Source organism: Mesoplodon bidens (genome assembly GCF_964165515.1).
Source record: "Mesoplodon bidens genome assembly, chromosome: 9".
Taxonomy (NCBI): Eukaryota; Metazoa; Chordata; class Mammalia; order Artiodactyla; family Ziphiidae; genus Mesoplodon; species Mesoplodon bidens.
In genome coordinates, this window is record NC_138166.1 from 64,217,649 (window position 1) to 64,239,645 (window position 21,997).

Genomic DNA, 21,997 nt, shown 5'->3' on the forward strand with positions numbered 1-21,997 from the left:
TAGGCATTTGATGACCTCATCTCGTAACAATATTTATAGAGAGAAATATATTGTAAATCCAAAATGACTTGCAAAATATAAAAATACATCTTATTCCTAAATTGAGGTCAATCCATACTTAAAGCATTCTGCACAGTTTTGGCCTCCCTAATGCTCAAGTAACAAAATGACATAAAAAGAAGTTAAGAACTCTTCTTAAATCCACTGGACAAGGTTTTAAAATCAACCTTGACAAGTTCCACACTCAACCTCTTCTTAATATTACTAACAATTGCTCTCAAGGGTCCGTTCAGAGTTTAAAAGTTTCTTCCCAGAAGATGAAGTCACCAGTAAGTAGTCTCCCTATTCCACACCAACAATCCATCCTGGAGAAGGAAGTCAGTTTCTAAATGTAGACTTAAGCATCTCCTTCCCCTGTCTAAAAAGTCCCATGTCTTTCCATGGCTCACACCATGGAGTCCACATTCTGGCCTTTTTCCAGTTAATCCCACCACACACCCTTCATGCTTGGCTGCACTGGGCAATGATCCCCTAAAATGACAAGTGTTTTTTGTTTTGTTTAGTTTTCTTTTTGGCTGCATTGAGTCTTCTGGGCAATGATCCCCTAAAATGACAAGTGTTTTTTTGTTTTGTTTCATTTTGTTTTTGGCTGTGTTGGGTCTTCATTGCTACGCATGTGGGCTTTCTCTGGTTGCGGTGAGTGGGGGCTACTCTTCGTTGAGGTGCGTGGGCTTCTCTTCTTGCAGAGCACAGGCTCTAGACGCACAGGCTTCAGTCCTTGTGGCACGTGGGCTCAGTAGTTGTGGCGAACAGGCTTGGTTGCTCTGCGGCATGTGGGATCTTCCCGGACCAGGGATCGAACCCGCGTCCCCTGCATTGGCAGGTAGATTCTTAACCACTGTGCCACCAGGGAAGTCCCTATCAAGTGTTTTAATGATGCTATGCCTTTGCTCCTGCCTGAAACCTACTAATTCATCCTTCAAAGTCAAAGGAATTCAAATGTGGCATTTTGTGAAGCTTGTCCTGCCAACATAGCTATTACACTTATATTAGAGCACCTAAACAGTTCCCTATGCTAGGATGCGAAGCCTTGAGGTTGAGCTTGTGTTTAGTTCATCTTAATATCTACATCTTCTAGCATTGTGCCTGGTACCTCACTGGATTGAACTGTTAAATGACTATCACCATGTGAGAGAAATTAGAGAATATACTCAATTAAGTCAAAACCTAAACATCTAAAGACAATATCTAAGCATTCCAAACTGCTCAAAGGGTTCCCATTATGTGAAGGTAAAACAGATATAACAAAATTAATATATTGAAAGAAATCATGTTTCTAGTCTACAGTACCTAGAAAAAATCAAAGCCCAGTTTTTGTGTAGTAAACTAATAAGTAAAAAGACATTCTTTAGGACCCAGTTTGGGAAAGAGAAAACGGTCGTGTATACCTCAGGCTTGGCCCCTTCCTTCTTTCTACACCTAGATTGTGTGTTATCTAGGGCTTTAAAGCCAACAAGTACTTAAATGCCTCCTAGATGCACAACACATTTTCCTAGAAACTGAGGACATTAAAGCAATAGTAGCCAGCATCTGGGCCCTTAAAGATAAAATCTTTGAGAAGATTTAGGTGCATAAAATAATGAGAGAACACATTAGGCCCCCAAGCAAATAGCACAAAGTCTATGAACTGTAAGAAATCTGAGAAGGCAGATCAATAGTGGCCCTCTCAGCACAGGGCTTATTAAAGTGGGATTGGGGGGGAGGGGGGATGGATTACAGGACTTCATTACAATTTAGGCGAGGATTTATGGTGCGTAGCCAGAAAAGAAGACAGTTACAATAAGGCTGTATGTGGACTCTGATCCAACATCACCAAAGAATTCCCATCACTGATACTGGTGATACAGAATACACATGATATTGACAATAATGAGACATTAACTGAAGGCTCACTCACTATATATATAGTGTGTCAGGCTCTCAGAGCTCTAGGAACACCAGGAGGGGAGTTTGGCAGAGCCACTCAACCAGTGGTATCAAGAACGGTAGGGCTTCCCTGGTAGCGCAGTGGTTCAGAGTCCGCCTGCCGATGCAGGGGACACGGGTTCGTGCCCCGGTCAGGGAAGATCCCACATGCCGCAGAGCGGCTGGGCGCTGAGCCTGCGCGTCCGGAGCCTGTGCTCCGCAATGGGAGAGGCCACAACAGTGAGAGGCCTGCGTACCGCAAAAAAACAAACAAACAAAAAAAGAACGGTAGCCACCGGAGTCCCCCACGGGCCAGTAACCCTGCGCCTCGAAAAGAACATTTGCTCATGTCACACAAATGGTATCATTTTCTATGTGTGCCATGATATAAAAAAGGTTCAGAAGCACGGAGCTAGTCAATAAAGAGAAAGAGCAACTTTCAGAGAGAACATCATAAAGCAGCAATATACAGCCAAGGTGATCTAAACCGTGGGATTGCATTAGAATCGTCCGTGGCACTAAATAAAACGTTTGAGTATTAATCCAGGGCTCCTAAATCTGAAACTCCAGGGATTTTTTTTAATACCTGAGCGATTCTGATATACAGTCAAGGTTAATTATCATTGGTACAGAAATGACTGGAGCAAAATCTCCATAGCTGTTCACAAAATTTAATGTAAGAATTCGCTGCTTTGTACTGCACATGTTTTTCCGGCAATAATTGGGTCACCTGGGAGCTTATTAATAATTCAGACTCTCAGGTCCCATCCCAAATCCTCTGAGCCCTCAAGTGATTTATAAACACTTTTAAGGGCAATGTCTCAACACTGACAGCACACTGGAATCACCAGGGAAATTTGAACATTGCTATATCTAGCACTGGGGATGATTCTCACATGCAGCCAGGGATGAGAACACTGATCTGGGGGAGGGGGGCGTGTTAAGACTGCATTCCTGGGTCCCCACTTTCAGAGTTCCTGATTCAACAGATCTCACTTGGGGCCTGGAAATCTACATTTTTAACAATTTTTATTATGAAAAGGCAAATATAAATTCAAAAGATATTCTGAAGGAAAAAGTGTCAAAATCCTGACAGCTGCAAATAAAGATTAAGAAAGGGAAAGAATTAAAATTAAGAATCGGGGCTTCCCTGGTGGCTCAGTTAAGAGTCCGCCTGCCGATGCAGGGGACGCGGGTTCGTGCCCCAGTCCGGGAAGATCCCACATGCCGCAGAGCGGCTGGGCCCGTGAGCCATGGCCGCTGAGCCTGTGCGTCCGGAGCCTGGGAGAGGCCACAACAGTGAGAGGCCCGCGTACCGCAAAAAAAGAAAAAAAAAATTAAGAATCGAATTCTTTTTTACCTTCCATGGTAAGAAGGTCATTCTTAAGAAGAAATATTCCGTAGATTTTATATGACTTATTTAGCTTCAGTCTCATTTTCACCAAATATGAAATGAGGGGTTTTCACCTGGTTATCTCTATTCCTAGCATGTAATGACCTTGTATAGCTACAACTACTACTACTAATACTTAGGACTTCACACTCTCCAAGGGGCCTCCATGGTTATTTTCTGTTTTCCTTTAGATCTTTCTGCTCCCCAAACTAAAAGGCTTGGCAGGTTTGACTCTTTTAATTTGTTTTTTCAATAGGGAAAAAAGGAATGCACTCAATTTATTAATAGAGACATTAAGTCTCAAAGTGAGAAGTAGGACTACTTTAAAATCCGTCACGATTGGAAGAAACTATATAGCTCCTAGGTAGAATTCACAGTGGTCTATGTAATAATGCTTGTGACGTTGACCTTAGTTAATTTGAATCTCCTCCATATATTTGGCATTGAGCAAAATAATACCTTACAACAGTTAGGGAAAAATTAAGAAATTCTCCATTATAATGAATAAGTCTAACAACTGTTTATCAGTTGCAGTTCACAGAGCACTTTCACATATTAAGCAAAAAGATCCAGGAGCCCTTTTGAGGCAAAAATGGCTCTTATTTTCCCATGAGACCCAAGGTCACATGATTGGGATAAACCAAGGCCTCACGGATTGCCTGGGTTCTATGCCTCTGGTGCCCTTCTGATTGGAAGCTTAAGCATTAAAAAATGTTAATAAGCACATTTAACCAAAAGGGTACACTGACATAAAGGAGGAAACTTCTTAGAAATAATTTAAAAATCAAGGACAAAGGTTTATTTTGAAGGGAAATTATGAAAACAGAACCTGGAAAATGTATATCACCAACCCCAAACAGTATAAAATTAGGCCTCTAAACAAAGAAATAGACAAAGAAAATTTTCACATTTAAAATATTTATGTATATACATATATTAAAGTAGGCAATACTTAATACAATTACCCAACATATGGGTTTTTAAAGCAATAAATTCTAACTTCCTTTTAAAATCGTATCCTCACATAAAATGGACACAAATATTTCTAAATCAAAAAGCCACCTACATTACCAATTTTCATAAAGTAACTTTCTCCTTACTGAAAAAAAATTCCCTTTCAGTTTTTAAAGAACAAGTAGCTAGATAAAATATACACCTGAAATAATACGCTAGCTCATTAAATGCCCCTGAGCAATCATAGTGAAACTGTAAAGCTTTAATAAATCTCATGGAAAAAAATGTAGAAGCTGCATCTCTTCACTAGACAAAAAAAAAAAAAAAAAAAAAGATCCATATAAACACAATATACACCCAGGCCCAGCATATTATTAAGCAAGAGATTTTAACAAGTTCATTAATCGATAAGCCATTTAAAGTTTTAAGGCTATGGTTATGGATTCTCAAGGTTATGCATCCTCCCCAAATTGCAAACTGCCCTTGGGTAGCACAATGTTTTGCTTAGCCTTTAAATGATTAAGAAAACTGTGATACTGTTTTTTACTATTTTATTCTGGTTTTTTTTGTAACAATGCCAAACAACCAACTAACACAATCAAAAACAATTCAGAATTTAGTAGTTTCCAAAAAAAGGTTATGCAAAGACAAAATGGAGACTGACAGGTTGACCATAAGGATTTAACAATCAGAGCAATTCCCCAAATGAGCATAAGCCACCAAAGTAGTGCTCTTGCTAAAAAAGTTATCAGGTCTTGGAACACATGAGATCATCTTCCCATTAAAGCATCTGTGACAGTTGCCTTAGATTGTAGATCTGAAACCTAGGATTTGACAGATGTGCTTAACAAGCCAAGATACCTTAACTTTAATCCCAAACTTCACCCAGTGAACTCACTAGAGATGTCAGACCATTCACCTGGCCCACTTTAGTTTCCTCACATATAAAATTCCAGGAGTTAACTTTTAAGTTCTAGATTCCCATGAAACCTCCATGAAGATCAAAGATGAGAAGAGTGAGGAATCAGGTCTTATTTTTTAAAAACTTTTAAACGCAGTAGAAAACAGTAGCTCTCTGCTAGTTATGTAAGTACTTTATGATTAGTATTAAAACGTGGGGAAAGTATTCTGAGGTGTGACATTTGCAGCACTGAAAGGCTGCACTACAAAAAGCAGTGGTTACTGTTAGGAAGTAATAGGAAAATGCAATGCAGAGCAGTAGTATATTAGGCAAATTTGAGTTGGCGTGAACATACGAATAAAGCCTCACTCTTCTCAATTATAACAGTATTCTCAAATTAAAAATCTGTCAAGATGGCAAGTTTTCAAACGTTATTGGCCAAGTGATTTATCAACTGTGTTTTAAGATATAGTTGGTGCTACTGTAAACTAGAAGATAAAATCACCTCCATCCTTGGTCAGTACAATGAATCACTCAGAACTTCTGTGACTGATTTTGGTGACTATGCTGTTATGTTAACATTTGCTGCTATGGTTAAAATACAAAATGCCATCCAAGAATCAATTACGTGTAGTGAAAGTACTGAAAAACACACTTGATAATTGGTTACTTTGGAAAGGAAGTCAAATATGAGGAAATATGCCAGGAAAACATGAAGATATATGAGCTCTTAAATGCATTCGGGGGTGGGGGGGAAGACAGTAATAATGCTGAGAAAATGAAAATTAGTATTAAAACAAAAATAAAAGTTACAATAGTTGTAGATTTATGTACTCCAAAAATTAATTCTTCCACTTTTTAAACTTAATCGTACTCAATGATTCTTGAATTATGAAAGATCACCCATGGAGAACTGATCTTTCCTATGAAACAGGACTGCTTTTTATGGGATTAAACAGTAATGTAAAGGTTTTGACCTAGAAAGAGGTGCAATTTTTACTAACTTTTATGACTAGTAATCATCAGAATGGTAACTAAAGAAAACTAGCAGACTCTTCCCTGGAAGAATAATGTTCCAATGGTTTGGGCAAAGTATAATCTGATGGTAAAAGATGAACTAGCAAAACAAGAATTTAAGACTAAACATATAAATTATAAAGCAAGCCTATGCTACCCCATTTGGAAACAAGCACACAGGCTTGTAGTCTCTATGATAATGTAAATATCTCATTAACATAAGCTTTAAGAGACATTATAATATAGCCTAATCTTACATACAAAGTGTGTAAAGCTTACAAAAATAGCTATAGTGCAAATTTTAGCAACATCCAAATACACACATGTAGATAATAAAATTTTATCTGCTTTCAGTATTGATGCCATATTATGGGCCAAAAATCAATCACAAGTTGGTAATATATCCTTATATTTACACAAATTAAACTTATCACATTTGTTATTTATTTGAGTTCTCATGAATATCACATATTCAGAACCCTCCTAACTGTATATTTTAATAATAACATATATTTAAGTGATTATAAACATTCTTTAAAGTTAACCAGAAGTGTACTTTAGAAAGAAAAAACTGGTTTTAAACAGAGGAAGCTCTCTAAAAGCCCAAATACCCATCCAACTCACTGGCTTTCAGGGAACTGTATTGGCCCAACATCTATGTATTAACACACCCTCAGGGCTGGTGCTCAGGTGTGTCTAAGTGTTTGTTTGAAAGCCATCCCACAAGATGGCCAGTGGCCCTTGTGCCTCTCGGTTCCTCAGCTTTTCTTGTCCATTAAGCCAACCCCAATATGCTCTTTTTCCACTTCTATTCCCTTATCTCTAGTTAAGATCCCTCTCTTCCTTATCTCCCCTGAAGAAGGAAGAAACAAGAAAGCTAATGCCTACTGAGCACTAAATGTTGAGGTTTCTCTGAACTGGACCCTGGGGCTTCATTTCTCTTCTTGCTATACTCACCCTAGAGAAGATGAAATATAAGCATAGCAGTTAAGAGCATGAACTCTGGAGCCCCATTGCCTGGGTTCGAGTCCTGACCCTTCCACATTCTAGGGGTGACCTTGGGCAAGTTACTTAACATCTGTGTGCCTCAGGTCCCCAATCTGGTAAAATGGGTATGACAATCACAGTGTCATGGTGAAGACTGACTTAATAGTTAAATGAATTTGAGATAAGTCAGTTAATCTAAAATACTTAGAACTACGCTGGCACAGAGTAAACCCCGTATCAGGAGAAGATACTATCATCAATTCCCATGAATTTAATACCACCCATTTGCTGATGACTCCCTGTTTTATGTTCCCACTCAGATCTCTTCTCTGATGTCCCATTGCCTACTTGACATTTCTACTTGGACATCTCACGAATGTCTCAAAGGTAACATGTCCAAGACAGAATTCTTGATCTTTTCCCTTAAATCTGTCCCCTCACCACACCCCTAGTCTTCACCATCTCTGTGAATGCTACTCCAATTAAAATAACAGACATATCAGATGATAAATGGCAACTCACTGCCCGTTTTGGGAAAACAATAGAGATTAGGAGAAACTTTGGCAAACTGGGCTGTGTCCCCATTTAAAAGAGGGGAGGGGTAGATACACTTAGTTCCGGGGATTGCTGTCAAGTAGGAATGTCAGCTCTGTGATGCTAGACAGTCTGCTCCTAAAGGGAAGCAGAACATCAGACTTTAAAGCTACTAATGCTTCCCTCCACCTCACCCCACCCCAGATTCTCATTTAATTGGCCTGATGTGTGGCTTAGCTTTCGGGATTTTTTGAAGTTTCCAGGTGACACTAGTATACAGCTAAGGTTGAGAACCACTAGTCTAGTCCAGGTCTCCCATTTTTACATGTGTACAAACTGAGGCTCAGAAAAGCTAAATGCTTTGCTCAGGCACCAATGAGTTTGAAACAGGTACAGAATCAGAAAACAGTTCCTCTAAGGCAGTGTTTTCAAACTGTGGGTCATAATACTAGATTGTGAAATCAGCTTAATGGTTTATAAACAGCATTTTTTTTTTAAAAAAAAAGGACAGCAGAAAATCAAAACGCACTGTATATTATAGAGTGAGTACAGTGCATGACCTTTTTATTTTAAATGTATGCATATACTGCTCTTAGTCTCCATTTCCCTTTTCAAATCCGTTCTCCTCCCTTCTCTGCCTTGTTCCCAGCCCCAGGAGGCCGACCCTACAGAATGATTCAGCTGGGCCCCTTGCCTAAGGATTTCCCGTTGGACAGCCAGTGAGAGGCACCAGTGGGAGATCGGAGGGTGGGCAGAGTGTCTGGGGTCACTCTTCTTGGGTGATCCTGCCCCCACTCCACAGCTCTCCTTGGGTTCAGCTCCGGAGGAAGCTCCCTTTCCCCTTCAGGCCCAGAGGTGGTAGCACCTTCCCACTGGTGACAATCCCTGGGTGCTTCAGTGTTCTTTGTGGGTTCCTTAAACCTGCTCACACTTTTGAAAATAGGCCACTTGTTAAATCTGTTTCCTGCCAGGACACTGACATAAACAGTTTGACAGAAAGAGAGACACATGCATAAATATACAGGGTTGGATTTTCAGAAGTGTGAGCAGTTTAACATAAATTGTGTTGCTTTCTGCAGGTTGTGGTCAAAAAAGTTAGGAAAACACTGTGTCATGGTTCTTCTTACTACACCACTGCCTCCCCTGGCTGATATAGGGAGCTACTGGGTTGAAACATCTAAAAATAAACACTTCAAAGACCTTCTTTATGACTGTTACCATTAAATGGTAAATAATGTCTAAAAAAAGAAAAACACGTTTATTAAAATGGATTTTTTTACAGGGCTTAAGACTGCCCAACAGTGGAAAGGGCCATCCTGGTAGGTAGAGAGCTCCCCATCAGTGCTTCACACACGTGGAGGAGATGAGAGACTAGGGACCCCTAGTCAGCCTCTCTTTAAAAGGTGTGCTTCTATCAGGGAGCCTCAAGTTGTAAAATTTCTTCCAAAATACAAATGAAACAATTTTTGTCATAGCAAAATCCTGTACTAAAAAACCATACCACGTCAGCTCAGTTCTCACTCATTCTGGGAGGGACGAAGAGTGAAAATGAGGCAGCTTTCAAACATGTCTAAACTCTGCTCCTCTTTACAGGTTTTGAGAGTACAGATCCAGAGAAAGAACCAAACATTCCAGGTGTGGTTATTCTCCAGAATCATCTTTCAAGCTGCCCCGTGTCCTCATGTAAACAGCTAGCAAGGACAGAAAGTCTCTAGACCTTGGTCTGGTCATCCAACCTCCATCCATCTGATGGCCAGTGTCCAGAGTACATCCAAAAATGTGGGACAGCACCTTCACTGTACCTCTTTCCAATACCCAAAGGGATGAATCAAGTAAAGTGTCACACTGTTACCTTAATACAAAACTTAGGTATGAACCATTACTAGATCCAAATATAAGCCATCCAATATAAGATTCAAAGGATATGAAATTACAAGCAAAGAAGATATGCACATAAGAAAATGGCAATAGATATTATTGTATGATTTGTTACTGTAACCCACCTGAAGGAGTGATGCCGTTCCATATTTTGCTACAAAGTGGTTAATGTTTATAGTAGCTATCTATTCAAGAAAAATCCAACTTCATTCTGTCACCAGATATCAAATCAATATTATGCTTGTGCTTTTAGTTTAATAGCAACTAAAACTTGTTCAATGTTTTAGATACAAAGTGTCTAGCCATATAGTACCCACTCCTTTTAGTTCTGCTTCTCAGGATGTGCCCTGGAGTAAGTAGGGCAGGTGATAATCCCATGTCACAGAGAATGCAAGGCTCGCCAAGGAAATAACTTGAAACTTAAACCAAACTTAAACACAGTGAACTGGATCAGGAGCCTCTGTCTCATCCACTGTACCATGCTGCCTCCCCAAGGTGAATTTAACTAACCTGCACACTGGCAAGGTTTTTCAAGCTCGCTACTGAAAAAAAGGAGAAATGTACTGAAAATACTGAATTTCGCTAGGCTTGAATCTACAATAGAAAAAAAAAAAAGTACCCCAAAAGCAATATCAACATTTCTGAGCCCATTAAAATGTGTGTGTGTGCAGGCGCACACACACGGTGATGACTGGCTTTTTATGATTGAGTGGCTGTGATCTCAGGGGAAGCCGATTTGTTGTTTTTTATTCCCTGGTCTATACTGAACTCCAAATTCTTTGGGGTCACTAAAGGAATTTGAAAGGACCAAGAGTTAAATAATTCAGTAGCCAAAGCCCATTAATGACATTATATAGGAAAGGCAGTGTTACAGCATTTTACTTGCTGACTTAGACTTAGAAAAATTAGGCCTATTATCCAAACTGCTATAACTTGCCTTATCAGAATGTCGATCAGAAAACAAAGGAAACCTGAAGTCGGTCCACAACATGTGAATGTTTCAACTTTATTCTTTTCAGCACATTACATATCATCCGTTAGGTCAAGGCAGCGGATGAAGGGGAGCCCTCCATACCAATCTTTCCCAGGTCAGCAGGGTCCCAGCTTGGGGGCCCAAAACACAACACAACCGGGAAGGTGACGTGCGGAAGGGAATCACAAAGTGCCATCGGCGGTGTCTGCAGCCAAGAAGAAAAACAGCACGCCAAAATTTAATTTTAAGTTTAGCAACTTTCTAGAACAGGGGACGTGCTCTTGCTTTGAGTTCAGCGGAATCGCTTCCAACCCAAAGCAAACCATTCTCCCGGACAGGAGGCGAGATAACTGGAAGGCTGCCGGCCCGCGCCAATCAGCAGCGTCCAATCTCTTTAGCGCAGACCTGCCAATTCGCGGCCAGGCCGGGCAGCTGTTGATCTCGGGGCCATTTTTTTTTTTTTAAAGCAGAGACAGAGAGCAAGTAGGAAGGGAGCGAGGAAGACTGAGCCTAGGGGAGGGAGACGGAAGGAAGAGATAAGGATGTCCCAGGAAAAGTCGGAGAGGGCTGCGAACTGGCAGGGACCGACCGGCGGGGCTCGGCGGCACGGAAGCCGGAGGAGAGCGGAGGGGAAAGGGAGAGGGGGGCCCGCGCCTCAAAGTTCCGCGTCCCGGCGGCGCCCGCGCGCTGGGCTGCTCACCTAGCAGGAGCGTGGTCCAGGTCCGGCCGCGCCCCGAGAGCCGCAGGCCCAGCGCCCCGCGCAGCCCGGCCGCCAAACGCCCCCCGAGGCCGCCCCCGGCGAGCGGCGGGGCGGGCTCGGCGCGGGGCCCCTTCCTGCCCGCGGCGCCCTTGCGCCGAGGGGACGGGGGCGCGCGCTCGGGCCCGGGCTCCCCGGCGCCGACATCTGGTGCCCCCCTCAGCGGCGACTGCGAGGCACGGGGTGGCTGGGGCGGCTTGGGGGCCGCCTCCCGGTGCTTGTTCCGTGCCTGCAGGACCATCTTGGCATAGTCGCGCCCGCTCGCTGCGCGCGCCCGGACGGCGGCCGGGGAACGGCGGGCTGGCGGGGCGGCCCCGGCGCCGCTCACTCTCCGGCGGGCGGGCGGAGGGCGGGCGGAGGGCGGGCGGAGGGCGGGCCGGCCCCTCCCCGCCGGCGGGGAGGCGGGGAAAGCTGCAAGGCCTGGCAGCGGCTGCCTGCCTGGCGGTGCGGCCGGGAGGCGGCGCCGGACTCGCGCGCCCCGCCGCCGCTGCCGCTGCTCCGGTTGTCACGGCGACCGCGGAACGCCGGGGGGCGGGGGCGGGGGCGGGGACACCCTGTGAGCGGCCGCGGTCCCGCTGCCCCCCGCCCCTCCGCGCCGGACGCGCGCTCCCGGACAGCCAGCGCGCACGCGCGGGCTTCCGGTGAGGGCGGGGGCCGACCTGGGGCATCCCGGCGACCCCGGTCCTGCGTGGGAGCCGCGCAGGACTCAGCCAGGGCGAGGGCACGGATCGCCTCCCGGGAGCGGCTGTCCCTCCCTTTGGGAGCAGCCGGGAAGAAGAAAGGGCCCTCTCGGGGCAGGGGCCGCTGGTCGAAGTTTCGGACCCGATTAAGGCTGCAAGTGGACCCCGGGAAAGCCCGCGTGGCCCAAGCAGCTCGTCGCGGGGACGGCCGGACCGGGGAGGAGACGCTCGGGAATGACCACCGGGGGGCGCTGTGCGTGCGCTCGGGAGCCTCGGTGGCGCTGCCGCTGGAAGAAGAGCAGAACAAAGTAGAGCCACTGGGTCACGTTACTCCACAATGTGTGGCCTTGCAGTTTAGAGCGCTGCCGAGTGCAGCTCCCGCATTCGCTGATACGACGAGCGGGGCAACCCGATTTTAAATGGCAGCAGAGTATCTCAAGGGGAGCTGTTAGGGGTCGAGAGTGTGTGCCTGACATTAAGACCGAAAACCAGGGTAGGAGCCCAGGCTGAGGGTGATAAAATTGAATGGACCGAGAAGAAAAAATTATCGTATGTTCTGTTAGTTTTAAATGCTGTAACCTTGTGGCTTGAAAGAAAGCAGAAAAACTTTATTTGCTGTTAAAATACAAAACCTTAGTCGAAAACGCATTTTCTTACACGTAGCAAGCGGAAGGTATGACTGAAGGAAGCCCAGGAAGATTGGGAAAACCAGGCAGATCCCAGTTACCCTTCTCCCCCACACCCACCCTTGCATTCTTTGCACAAAACCCTACAGCCTCGTGGATAACTAAGTTCCTTTCCTTGCGGTGTCCGGTGGGCTTGTTCCAAAAAGTTGTCCTTAATTCCCAATTTTGTAAATCAAGCCACATCGTTCTGATTATCTCCATTGTAATTCCAGGTGCTTCACGTGGCTGTGGATCCTTGCCCTTAAGTTTCTTTGTCCAGTGATTTCGTTATTTAAGGAAGTTAATTAACATCGGCATCCATTCACTATTATGCCTTTTTAAGGGCAATTAATTATTTTGTAAAGGGAAAAAATTTGCCATGCTAATTAATAATCCCTCATACTCTATATTTTGTGAATTTGAATTTTCACCTGTCTTTCATCAGAACAGGGAACAACTATTTTTAGACACTGGTTTTTTAAAATTATTGAAGTGATATTACAGAATGCTTGTATTCTGAAATTATGTGTCAGATGGATCCAGTGTGTTTCCCTCTTGGATTCAACTGGTACCATTTTGCCAGAGAAAACACTTGTTGAAAAAATAAATGAGTGATTGAGTGAATGAATGCAGGAGATAACATAATCAGACGAAGATTAAATATGCTGTGTTCTGTAGTGCAGTTGAAAGTTACTTAGTTCTAGCCCTCCTCTCCCATGGTCTCGAATTTCTAGAAAACAAAGAAGCTTTCCTACTCAACTTCATATTGTCCCACAGAGCCTAACCCAGAGCCTGACTGTGAAAATTTGTTGAACTGTATTGAAAGAGGAACACCTATTGTTTAAGCCATACCCAGTGGGTTTTGATCAGTTCCACCAGTGCTGAGGAGTCCCTTCTCGGCGACCAAGTGGGGGCAGTCTAGCATATTGGTCAAAACACATGGTGACAATAGGCCCGTATTCCAGTCTTTGCTCTGACGTGTACCAACCCTATGACCTTGGCCAAGTTACCAGACCTTTTTGAGTCTCGGTCTCCTCATCCCTAAAATAAGAGTAACAAAAACATCTACCCTACAGATTAGTAAAAATTAAGTAAGACGGTCTATGTAAGGTATGTAACAATTACTTCCATCAAAGTAATTGCTCGATAAATGTTCAAAGCAGTGGATGCTGTATATGGAGGGTGGCAAGTCTTCTGTCCTCCCGAAGCCTGAAGCTGACAGTCCAGAATGGATGTGAAGATGCAGAGGAATATAGTGCTGAGGAGCAAGGACAGCTGTGTGATGTTTAGACCAGACCCACACGCTCTGAGCTTCAAGTTTCTCAGCTGTCTGAGCACTTGCTCCTCCCCTTGAAGTTTCCTGCTTCCCACACCTGCTTAACAAAGGATGACCATTTCATGGGTCATTAAGCTTGGATAAAATAGTAGGCAACTGCTCTTACTTCTCTCTCCCCTCCCCCCAAGAAAGGAGGATGTTTCACACAGGGAGAGTGGTAGAGCAAAAAATGGAATAGTCATGAAAGTTATGTGCCAGATTTCATTTTGTCTTTATAACTCTGAGACCAAAAGAGCAGAGAATGCAGTTTACTCATATTCATATCTTTAGGCTAAGGGCTGCCACATAGTGGTGGATGCTAAAGAGAGAGAGAGAAAGGGGGGTGGGGGACTGAAAGCTGTTTTAAAAAAAAATGTGTGTAGATGATCCTAAAAATTAATTCTAGATTATAATGAATACAGATTGAAGTATTACAATTACTGGTCACCTTTAATGCCTTTTTTTCAGGAGTTCCAGATGTACCAGAAAGGTACTTCCTTATGTGACACTATAGAAATACTGGATCAAAGCAGACAAATTCCAAGGATAGAAACCCTACAGAGCAACCACTCATGAAGAATCCCTGGTCTGGTCACCAGAATACAAGCCCAATCCTTTTCTCACTAAAAGCTACATATTGGGCATTTGAAATAAAAATTTTTAATTAAAAAACTAATTTTGTAAAAGCTTTGGGGATGGAGAAATAGGAAATTAAAAAGAGGAAATGCACATAAAATAATAAAGACAAGTAAATGCCCCAAAATAAAGCCTAGCGATATTAAAGTATAGGGACCAGGGAAACATTGTTAAATGGGCAATGAAAAGCAAAATTTGGTCAAGGGAAGACTGCCGGGAACCAATTTCCTTATTTCTTTATTTTTCTTTTTGCGGTATGCGGGCCTCTCACTGTTGTGGCCTCTCCCGTTGCGGAGCACAGGCTCCGGACGCGCAGGCCCAGCAGCCATGGCTCACGGGCCCAGCCGCTCCGCTGCATATGGGATCCTCCCAGACCGGGGCACGAACCCGTATCCCCTGCATCCGCAGGCGGACTCTCAACCACTGCGCCACCAGGGAGGCCCCTTATTTCTTTACATTTGCATTTTCAAGGCCCTAATTAAAACTTCCAAATTTCCGCCTTTTCCTCCCACTCGCTCTCCTACCCACAAGAGTGACAGCAAAAGGAGGATCTTGACTGTGGCATCTGTTTCTCATTTCCTTGAACTAGGTCACTTGATCTGTTTATTGCAAAAGTGTCTGGGGGTCAAGTTCTAGATTCTGACAGTTGTGTCCCTCAGCAGTTGCTCATATCAAGAGAGGAACCTGCATAATCCAGGCACACTTCACAGAAACCTAAAATGAGTGCAACAAAGTATATCTGTATAACATTCAACTTTCCACAAAGCCCCAACATTAGCTTGTCACTGTGTTATAATGAATATTTATTTAGTATCTGGTGAGAACAAATGTAAATTGCCACTTTATTGCTTTTCAAATTTTATCTTGTCTTTCTGGTAGCTGACCTTGTAATTTAAACTGTTCATGCTCCAATATCTGTTCCTGAGAAACTCAGAAAGTTCATTATTAGTCCTAGTTCTAGTGCACTGTCAAGAAACACTCCATTACAGAGGGGCTTGTCTCCCTAAAATGCAGTTACTGAGGGCTTACTATGTCCTTGGTGTCTTAGTGGATTTCAGAGACATTAAAAATTCACATAGGGCTTCCCTGGTGGCGCAGTGGTTGAGAGTCCCCCTGACGATGCAGGGGACACGGGTTCGTGCCCCGGAGCGGGAGGATCCCACACGCCGCGGAGCAGCTGGGCCCGTGAGCCATGGCCGCTGAGCCTGCGTATCTGGAGCCTGTGCTCTGCAACGGGAGAGGCCACAACAGTGAGAGGCCCGCGTACTGAAAAGAAAAAAAAAAAAATTCACATAAAGTCCTTATCCCCAAAGGTCTTACAGTTTCAATGGAGAGGTAGGGTAAGCTAGGAGAAAATATGATTGCGTAGGGAAATATGTAATTCAGAGCACAAGTACTGAAAGAGTTCCAAAGAGAAAAGACCGCATCTGATACGACTGACGAGTTTTCAGGGAGGAGATGAAACTTGTCTAGGCCTTGTTGGAACGATAGATCTTTGAACAGAAGGAAACTTGGAAAACACGTTATAGAGAGGGAGCAACATATATCCGAAACCCTTGTGTGCTTGGCCCATAGTAAGTGCTAACAGGAACATCTTAAATCCTTTTTGGAATGAGGAAGGGAAGAAACAACTAATGTAAGTTTGAGGAATAAATAAAGGGATTAAAGAGATTGGAGCATGAAATGATGCTTAGAGTGCCCGGACATGGATCCTGGGTCTCAGAGCCCCCGAATCTATCTACACCTGAGCAGACTCCTCGCCAAATGAGGCTGAGAACCTCTGCCCCGCAAACACACACACACACACACACACACACACACACACACACACGGCCTTAGGAACACTGGGAGCCAATGAATCCCACTGTTAGCCTCTAATGTGAACAGGGACTTGCTGGCATCCAGCGGGCTTTTGCTGACTCATAGCCTGAGCCTCCCCCTCACCGGCCGCCAGATGCAGATAAGGTGGGGGACTGATTCGTTTGGACATTGAATGGTCAGTCCTCCGAGCCCATTCTCCAGGGTAAGCACCTGGATGTATCACACAATTTATCCTCTCCCCACTAAGCTGTTTCCTCAACCCAACCTTACCTTGTGCTCCCTGAGGCCAACAATCCATCCCTAATACACTCAGCTCATCTCAGTGGTCTGTACCTCTTGGCTCTTTTCAGAGGCCCTTTCTCCTGCAACAGGTTCATTCCCTCATATCTCCACCCCCTTCTTTCCCTGGAGCTCCTTTCTGCCTCTGGAAAGCTCCTCTGAAGCCCTTGTCATCTCTACCCTTCAATCGTTGCTGTCCTCTACAGACTACCTGGTAACACTCCCCCCACTGTTTACGGTAGCCCTGGGCCCCGGTCCTCTCACTTCCTACTATTGCTGCAAATGACTTGAGCACCTAACAACCTCTCTGCTCCTTGATACCCTCATCTCTGGTGACCTGCATTCTTACTCCATGTCACTGCCCCACTCCAATGGCCCCATCCTGCTTCTTGTCATCACCTCAATCTGGCTTTGCTCCTGCATTTAAAATCCAAGCAACCGGGCTTCCCTGGTGGCGCAGTGGTTGAGAGTCCGCCTGCCGATGCAGGGGATACGGGTTCGTGCCCTGGTCCGGGAAGATCCCACATGCCGCGGAGCGGCTGGGCCCGTGAGCCATGGCCGCTGGGCCTGCACGTCCGGAGCCTGTGCTCTGCAACGGGAGAGGCCACAACAGTGAGAGGCCCGCGTACCGCAAAAAAACAAAAACAAAAACTGCAGAGCACAGTAGTACACAGCACTGGTTGAAAAAGTATTTGGAAATTCAACCTGGAAAGCCAGGGGTTCATCTCCTAACTCCTGCTCCTCCCCTCAGCCCAGCCCCGGCTTTCCTACAGCTTGGAAAACCTGAGCAGGAATCTCCCCTTCCCCCTACGCCTACCCCGGACCAGCCAGAGACAGAAAGAGCCTGAAAATGATGGATGTAGGGAAGGAGCAATGAATCAAGGTGCAAGTATGAGAAGCCAGTGAAGAGAGTCATGAAGTATTTGGGAGAAAAGATCCTCGTGCCAAATCTCATTTTTCCTGGAGCTACCCAAGCCCAAGACACATTTCTGGAGCCAGCCAAGAAATTTTAAGTATCTTGAAAGCAAAAGAAATCCAGGCCGAGGCATCCTGTGTATTTATATGCAGGCACGGTGCAAAGCAGTAATGATGTATTTGTTCTTTACACCCAAAAACAACATGACTGTAAAACATCAAGGAAAACCCTCAAAAAAAGAAAAGGCTCGTGGAGCGGCTGGGCCTGTGAGCCATGGCCGCTGAGCCTGAACGTCTGGAGCCTGTGCTCCGCAATGGGAGAGGCCACAACAGTGAGAGGCCCACATACAGCAAAAAAAAAAAAAAAAAAGAGAAAGAAAGAAAAGGCCCATAATAACAAATAATAGTAGTCACTATAAAACTAGCCTTGGCCAGATCTCAGGCACTGTTCTATGTCTTTTATACACACCATTTAATCCTCACAACAACCTACAAGGTGCACACTTTTATTATCCCCAGTTTAAAGGGGAGAAACCACAGAGATGCTGGGTAACTTGCTCAAGGTCAGAGTTGCTTAGAGATGGAGCTGGGATATGAACCCAGATGGGGCCACTCTGCCTCACTCTTGACTCTATGCTGTCTTGTGTGGTGGAACATTCATAAAAGACAGACACCGTGAATTATGGTTTCCTTTAAGAGCTAAAAATTGCTTCCTTCAAAATAAAGGCTATCCAACAATTACAGGCTTTCACAAGAAAGTGTGTTCAGGGTAAGTGAGTGTGGCATATCATGGGGATTAACTTGAGTTCTCTTTAATTTGTATATTGTTTTCAATATAAGTCATTGGCAGACTTGGGAACTCTATTGTTAGTAACAGAAGACTTGCACCATCGCTGACAGGCTGCTGCAACGCCCCGGTGGGTTGTGACACCACCATTGGTGGGAACCACCAGCCTGGAAAATAGGCCTAAGCAGAAGATATTTATGTGACTGGGTTGGAAAAGGTAGCTGGAAGGTGCATGAAACTAGACATCAGCAGTTTGTGTCAGGCATCCCAGCTTAGTGCCTTTCTGGAAAAGGGGGCAAGAAAAGTAGCTGGCTTTGGAACATACACATTACTTTGTTGCAGCTGAGCATACACATCACATTCTTGCAGCTGAGCCTGCAGAGATAAACTTCAGGGCACCCTGTAGCTGGTCAAGACTGCAGGACAGAAGTCCCAGAAGCCACAATATTTATTGTATAAGATCAAATCACTCCTGGCTGAGAATTCTCCCTTTTGATACAACAAATGACAGGCACTGGGGGAAGAATGAGCCACTTCTCCCAGGATATCTAGAGGCTTCCACTGGGGCATTTTGGCTCCTTGACACCAGGTCAGCTAGGTGACTTTGGTCGTGAGTTCATCGCGTTAGCCCTCTTTATCCTCCCATTCCCCCCAGAAAGATCTAGCCCAAGAAGCAGTATTATTTCCATTCAACACGTCAAGAAACACAGGCTCCATGGAGGTTTCAAAGCAAACCTGTAAATTCTTTGACACTCTTGCCTTCAAGAAGAGGGACCTATATCCCCTCCCCTGGAACATAGGCGTGACTTTTCACACCTCCACAAAAACAATGAGGTGTGACCTGTGAGGCTGGGTCACAAAAGGCCATTGATGTCCACTTGCCACTCTCCTGGGACAAGTACCCCTGAAGCCCAGGCCTTCGTGTAAGAAGTCCAGCTGCCCTGAAGCCACCATGCTGAAGAGTCCATGTGGAGAGACCATACTGTGATAGGGAGAAATGCCTGAGGAGCCCCAGATGTTCTAGCCCCCTGCTGTTTAGGACTCCCCAGACCAGCTGCCAGACATGAATGGAGCAGAGTTCAAGAAAACTGGAGCCCAGCCACTGTGTGACTGTAATTGTAGAAGGACCAAAAGCCGCCTAGCTGGGCTCCATCAACTCCCAAACAGTGAAAGACAATAAATGCTCATTTGTTTTATGCCACTAAGTTTGGAGGGATTTGCTGTGCAGCAGGCTCTAAGAGAACTCGCTTTCCAAGATCACTCAGGAACTTCCCAGTGGAGCTGGGGCTGGAATCAGTTCTTTCTATTCAATGCAGTATTAACCAGACAGTTGTGGCCCCTGGGGACCAGACAAGAATAAGGTACTGCCCAAGCCCTCTGCAAGTGGGGCCTCCACCTTCCACATCCTCCTGAAGATAGCTCCTCCTTGCTGGAGGTGGATGAGCCCCACCGCCGCTGGTTTCTAGAAGGAATTCGCTTCAGGGCGCTCTGGCTATTCCTCTACACCATGCTGTGTGCAGGTGGCTTCTGGCACCAAGAGGTGCCAGCCTTGGCTTTCCCTCTAGTCCTTCTCTGATGAGTTGGTTGGCTGTGTTTGCAATTGAAGGCAGACAGTACTGCAAAGGTATGTGGGTACCATACAGCCTGCCTGCAGAATATAGTTTGGCTCTGATGAATTATGCCCAGTGCCTGGTCTCACATTTGGCTGGATCTGCAGGAAAAATATGTGTGTTCTGGGCCCCAGCTGATCTTTTAATCTAGCTTCTGTTCTAAAGTAAACATTTTCTGTTAAAATTGCAAACTTTCACCTGCTTCTTCCAAATAGATTGGTAGAAAGGCATAAAATATACAAAAATCATTTTTACTTGTAATAAGCTCAGGGTTGCTGGGTGACCAGCACTCACCCAGCATCCTCGGATTGTCCTGTAAGTCAAACCTGATTTCTATGTTTCCTTTAATCAAGGAATTCCTGTACATAAAGAAGAAGGAGGGGGGTGGTTCCCTGGTGGTGCAGTGGTTAAGAATCTGCCTGCCAATGCAGGGGACATGGGTTCGAGCCCTGGTCCAGGAAGATCCCACATGCTGTGGAGCAACTAAGCCCGTGTGCCACAACTACTGAGCCTGTGCTCTAGAGCCCGCGAGCCACAACTACTGAAGCCTATGCACCTAGAGCCCGTGCTCCACAACAAGAGATGCCACCGCAATGAGCAGCCTGCGCACCACAACTAAGAGTAGTCCCTGCTCGCCGCGACTAGAGAAAGCCAGCGTGCAGCAACAAAAACCCAACACAGACAAAAATAATAAATAAATTTTTAAAAATTATTTTTTTTAAAAAAAAAGGAGGAGGGAAAGAAAAAGAGGGAGGATTCAGCATTGTGATAAGGAGTAAAAATTACGTTTAGAATATTATGCATAGTGCCTGACCCATGATAGAGGCTCAATAAATGCTAATTATTGATCTTTACTATTCTGCCTTATCTTTCCAAGTCTTCTCTACCAGGAGGATACAAATGAGGTCAAACTTACTGGGCAACTTAAATTTCATTGACTGCTTGACCGGCTCACATCTGCAGGACCTTCAGGCATCCTTCAGTGTAAGGTCCACGCCATTTCTGAGACTCTCCGGACGTGGCTCTCAGGTGTCTAAGAACTAGCCCGCTGCCTGCCCTGCAGGTCTGCCTGTGCCCTGCCTATCACCAGAATGCCCTGCCTTCAGCTGCCATGGCCTGGGAAGCTACACCTGATGGAGACGGGGAGGTCCAACCTCTCTGCCACCCACCTGCTCTGATGTCCCGAGCAAAGCTGACAACAAGGTGTGGGGAGAGGACCAGCTCTGTGTTACCAGCTGTGGGAGGGATGCTGAGCAGGGCTGCTTGTGACCTCCTGTGTTCGAAATTTACAGACAGAATTACCATTTTTAAAAAGGTGTCGACGTTGTCTTTACTCTCCCTAGGAAACAGACAAGCACCTGCATCCCAGGGGCTGGGCTGGGCTGGGGATGAGTAACTACCTTTACACAGGACTTGGATTCTTCACTCTCTTCAGCAGTGAAGGCTTTGCTGTCAGGGCCAGTTTATTGCCCTCAAACCTCTTCTCTTGGGAGGTCTTCTCCCCTGCGGGTCTGTTCAGCTCCCTACAGAGTCAGCCCATAGCGGGCCCAGCCGGCGTCTCCCCCAGCAGGCTCTTCTGCCTGTGCAAACAGACTGCTGCAGGTCCACTCCTTGTCTGCTGGTCATTTAGGCTCAGACCCCGCCAACCACTGCTTCGGGCCTGTTCCATGGAGCACCCCTCCTGCATCTCCATCCTCCAGGAACTGGCCACTGTGGCTGCCCCAGGTTCTGGGACTGGGCTCTTTCTGCCCCAAAGTGACAATTCTGATAAATGAGAAGCCTGGCCTCTCAGGCGGATGGAAAGAAACCAGTATGTAGTGAGCACCCCACTAATGCCAGGCACGTGTCCAGCCACTCTCTCTCCTCACTGTCCTAGGATTCCCCTTTTGCAGCGGGGGTGACCGGAGCTTACTTGGCCCTAGGCAGTGGC

At 45.3% G+C, this 21,997-nt stretch overlaps 1 protein-coding gene across 3 annotated transcripts in view; it reads right to left on the bottom strand.

Annotated features, from left to right (window-relative positions):
- The window catches only part of DPY19L1 (dpy-19 like C-mannosyltransferase 1), a 97,912-nt gene extending 86,225 nt beyond the window's left edge, over nucleotides 1-11,687 (bottom strand). For all 3 annotated transcript variants that reach the window (XM_081244983.1, XM_081244984.1, XM_081244982.1), the window contains exon 1: nucleotides 11,303-11,687. In XM_081244983.1, the coding sequence (XP_081101109.1) occupies nucleotides 11,303-11,600 (298 nt within the window). In that variant the 5' untranslated portion in view covers nucleotides 11,601-11,687. The remainder of the gene's footprint in view (nucleotides 1-11,302) is intronic.
- Nucleotides 11,688-21,997: the final 10,310 nt, after the last annotated feature.